The sequence below is a fragment of the Dipteris shenzhenensis genome, chromosome 13 (assembly GCF_047967505.1).
Source record: "Dipteris shenzhenensis isolate YYH24624 ecotype China chromosome 13, Dip_SZ_1.0, whole genome shotgun sequence".
Lineage (NCBI taxonomy): Eukaryota > Viridiplantae > Streptophyta > Polypodiopsida > Gleicheniales > Dipteridaceae > Dipteris > Dipteris shenzhenensis.
This window is the reverse complement of record NC_141608.1, coordinates 34,537,266-34,541,863: the sequence shown is the minus strand read 5'-3', so window position 1 is coordinate 34,541,863 and position 4,598 is coordinate 34,537,266. Positions and strand designations below refer to the sequence as shown.

The following is a 4,598-nucleotide window of genomic DNA, read 5'->3' as shown; positions in this document are numbered from 1 at the left end:
AGGCAAAGCATATTCACAAAGGTTTTCCAACCAAATCATATAGACCAACAAATCACGGATAGTCAATGAGGCCAGGATCAAAGCCAATGACACAGTAAACTCGATAATGCATTGATGCAGGGGTCACATTCATAGATCTTCCCTCCATGTTCACTAGTTTAGACGCACGACTAACGAGGGTTACAATGGCTCTTGCCAAATACAAGGCCATCAACAAGCCACGCACAGGTCACCATCAACGCTCTATCGCAGGGTCTAGTATCATCAGAGCCTCATTCATCATCAAGCTCCCCTTGAGCTTCCACCTTGAGCCACCGGCCAAATTTCTCTCATGTATTATATCTGACATGATATGATTATGTTATATTCATTGTGGGTGATGATTCTCATCTAGAGACTCCACCATTTTGGCTCATTGTATCAAGCTTCTTTCAATCTCATAGACCCTTATGTCTTTCGAACACTTCTAACAATCTCTCTCTCTCTCTCTCACACACACACACACACACATGCACGCACACACACACACACACACCCACACACACCCACACCCACACACACACATACCCACACACACACACACACTTTTTCTTTTTGGGTGAAATCCATCTATCTTTATATTACAAAGATGCTATACCCAAAGCAGATATCAGCAAGTACAAGAACCACATCATGAGAAAATATCTCTCTCTCCCTCCTCTCTCTCTCTCTCTCTCTCTCTCTCTCTCTCTCTCTCTCTCTCTCTCTCTCACACACACACACACATACAACTAGCTAGAGTGTTACCAGATACGACACTTCATTTTAACATCATGGACAAGCAAATACGCCATATTGCTTAGTAATAAATGATCATTGTTGCTAATATAGCATAACTAATAGCACAACACAGCTTTTTATTGTATACGGAATTAACAGAACTTCAACAAATGACCAATACTATTAGCATGTATAAAAATATACTTCTCACTAGCTTTTATGCTTTGTCACTGTTTAATGACATTGAACTAGAATTGAGTCTCTCGCCAAGCTCTCAAAAGACACCTCTAGATGGCATTATAGCAATATAGACTCTCTCTCTCACACACAAATGCACATAGAAGAAAGGAAAAGTAAACTCACATGAATAATTCTACTACAAAAAAAAAGCCCAAGATCTATTGCTACTGGGCTCCAATTAAGAGATATCCTTGTTCGATAAACAATGGCCCCGTGGTGAGATTACAATAAAAACTGTCTTTCAAACAGATGATCCCAAGCAAGTTTTAATGCATCACTCAACTCTTTAACTCTGTATATCAAACTATCTGCCAAGATGGAGGAATATTGTTTAAAAAGTCATCTAGGCTTTGCAAGAATCCCCTCTACATAATTGGAAGCCTAATTGATTATGCTAGTATATCGACAAATTGACAGCTTTCATTGTGTATTGCTACCTGTTTTCTTTGTTAGAGAAATCGGTGGACCTAGAGCTGAGGCGGAGTGTAGGTTGTCTTTCTATGATGTGACCCCTAGGAACAGAATTCAAATTTAGAGCTTCCCTTTTCCAACTAGGCAATAAAGCAACATCACATGTGTGATTACTTTTCCTCAGATCAGCACCAGTATTTCCATTTCACGATGATAGTAGCAAACTATTCTGACCTCGCACTCTAGGAATCTGGTGTTGAGAGTCCTCCCTTTTGAAGCCTGTGCTTGTCAATGGTAAGCAAACTGTGTGTGCAGAGTCTGTGGGGGCCAATTGTGAGTCACCCTGCTCACCATCCTGTTGCATAGCCCAGTCACTTGAGTAAGCAAACTAATTAATCTAAATACCTGGGCTTTACAAATCTGAGCATACCTGTGATCTCAAAAATTGGGACTCCCTATGCTCGTTGTCATTTCTTATTTTTTTGCCTAATTCGAAATTCTCCCCAAGTTCATGGGTATGATGCACCAATATTATACCCTACAGGTCTTTCATCAAGTTAGCACATGATGACAGTGTTCAGCAACGTGCAGTAAGTTTATTAGGTCGTATGGTGCACGTAATAATAACATATGTAACACAAACCAACTTCCAAAACTAGAAAATACTATGCTTACATGTGGCTGCAAATTAAGTCCCTCCCTTTGGTCTAGTTTAACAAGCCCAGATGTAACAGAAACCACCGCAGGACCATCTCTAGCAATGGATTCACCTAAGTAGTTATTGAAAGCAGCCTTCTCCTTCCAACAAGTTTCATTTTGCAACTTCTCTAGCTGAATATCCCGTTGCCTTATCTCAATGCTCATTCTGGTAACACCGTGGGCCTATATTAGAAATGCCTTCATTATATACCAAAGCACAAATGCTTGAGCAAAAATACGATTTACAATCGACCACCTATAACATATACACAACATACTTCTCTGTAACAAGAGATCTCATACCTCCAATTTGATAGCTCCATCTTCAAGGTCACTATTTCACACTGGGTAGAAGTTAACTCGCTCTGTACCTTTGCGAAGTTTAACTCAGTTGTTCTCAAATTGTTTATTTATGTATGCACTTGCTTCAATTCATGATCCATCTCCAATAGCCTTCCACAAAACACTTCAGACCTCGTAGGATATAGCATCAATCCCCACTTGAAGCTTCATATTTTCTACCAATAAGTGTCTCTTTTCCTGGACAAATCCAAAAGTATTTCATTAACATTACATATCCAATATCTCAGATGCACATTCTGATAACACATCTGCAGACAATCCATAGTGCACCTTGGTCCTCCATTCCCAAAAACATCCAAATCTAATCTTTAGCACAAACTAAGAACCTAGAAAGGTCATCTGTGTCCAGCTTAAGAGGCTAGCACTTGGGATTCTTTAATGATTTGCAAACCACAACGTGAAATGCAAAAGGCTAGTACTGCAAGAGCCACGGTTCCAAGCATTAGAAAAAGGCATCGTCCCACTGTAAAGAAAGATCATGTGGATGGAAAACGGTTAAAAGAAGAGAAAGATGAAGAAGACTCAGAACTCGAAGCTAAAGATGATCAGGATAAACTCACATCAATCAGAAATCTCAATCTACGTCTTAATGAAGCAGTAACAAATGATGATGTGGGATATATCTGGGGTCAAAGGACGTGGTTTGTGAATGCCAGAGATGTGGAAGCTGCAGATGTCTTTACTAATAGTCGAAACCTTGATATATCCTATGCACTGCAAATATACGAGGCTTTGAGAGATGGAAAGAAACCTGTGGCAAGCAACGTGGTCCTGCGTCCAATAATGTTTTGTCCAATCAAAAATAGCTTTTTGGATCAAATTACATTTACAGGGCCTACGCATTTTGAGGAAACCTTCACTCAATTCTTTAAAGAGAATCTTAAAAATATTCTACATGAACAAGGCTAAGAGGCACAATGTGAGAATATGTTGAAGAAAGCAAAGAAGGAATTCCTCCTTAATTGTAGATTCCAGCCCATTGATGGTCAACATTGGGCTTATGCTTGTCATCAAATCGCCAAAGAAGCAAAGGAGGTCAAAAGACTCACTTCAGAACAATTTGCAAAGATATCTTCATTTCATTGTTATCCTGCAACCATCTGTATATTCAAGCATGAGATCAAGTATTTGATTGAGTTCGCAAGACTTAATCATTATTTCCATGGAAAGCGTAAGATATCCTCAACATCAGAGGTCTTACAGAAGGCAAGGGTTGTATGGACAACATTTGGTTATCCAAATCCTGATTTGAAGAGAAAGGTCATAAAAGCAGATGCCGACACACTTACAAACTTCTATACTTCTTTGAGTGCAGTTGTGCCTAGGGGAACTCAAGAGCGAGAAGAAACTATGACAAGCCTCAAGGTGGTGAGAGACAGATATGCCAACTACACTTCCATCATTTTTCATCCTATTGAAGTGTTCAATGAGATGCTTGAAGTGTGCATTGAATGTGAGCATGGAGAGTTGACTTATGAAGCTCCTTTGTTTGCCTCCAAAAAGTCAAAGGTAATGGATAAGCAGTTGACGGCAAGGATGTGGAGGCCTATAAAGTACTTCCTTGACAAGTATGCATCCATGGCAGCACAGAAACTTTTAAAGAAAGAATGGTTTTTTGGAAAAAAAGACAAAGACCACTACTTGGAAGAATGCATCAATGTACAGGTGAGGCATGATGTAGTGCATAGTGCTATCAAGTATTTGTTGTTAGAGAAACAAATCCCACTTAGTCATTGTAACATTAACTATAATGTGGTCAAGCATATAGCTTCTTTGTCAACACCCAAGGTAAAGCTATGGGCAAACAAGTGGATTAAAAAGGATGAAGATGGGTCAGAAATAGTAACCTCTTACATGAGAAAAGAAATTCCACAACAGGTGGTTGCATGTGTGGAAAGATTGATCAGCAAGATAAGGATGCCGACAAATATGCACCAAAGCTTTCAATTCAATGTAGAGGTTACGTCAGAGTCTGGAAAGCTTGTGAACTTTAGGGGAGTTTCAGAAGATGACTTCATCAAGAATGAGTCAGCATGGGGCAAGCCACAACTATTCTTCATCAATGAAGTTTCTAGCGATGATATCCATAACTTCATTGATAGCATAGTATATACCACCATTATCAA

The 4,598-nt window shown here is 39.4% G+C and overlaps 1 protein-coding gene across 2 annotated transcripts; it reads right to left on the bottom strand.

Annotated features, from left to right (window-relative positions):
• Window positions 1-1,175: 1,175 nt before the first annotated feature.
• On the bottom strand, window positions 1,176-2,863 carry LOC147895335 (uncharacterized). Of its 2 annotated transcripts, none has more exons than XM_087384307.1 (5): window positions 2,799-2,863; window positions 2,413-2,649; window positions 2,086-2,275; window positions 1,841-1,948; window positions 1,176-1,765 (listed from the first exon to the last, which is right to left on the bottom strand). In XM_087384307.1, exons 2-5 carry the CDS (start codon window positions 2,430-2,432, stop codon window positions 1,616-1,618), a joined length of 468 nt encoding a protein of 155 aa, XP_087240433.1. In that variant the 5' UTR covers window positions 2,433-2,649; window positions 2,799-2,863; the 3' UTR covers window positions 1,176-1,615. The 2 variants fall into 2 exon arrangements, with proteins under 2 accessions (XP_087240433.1, XP_087240434.1); XM_087384308.1 differs by having other exon boundaries at window positions 1,177-1,765; window positions 2,086-2,292.
• Window positions 2,864-4,598: the final 1,735 nt, after the last annotated feature.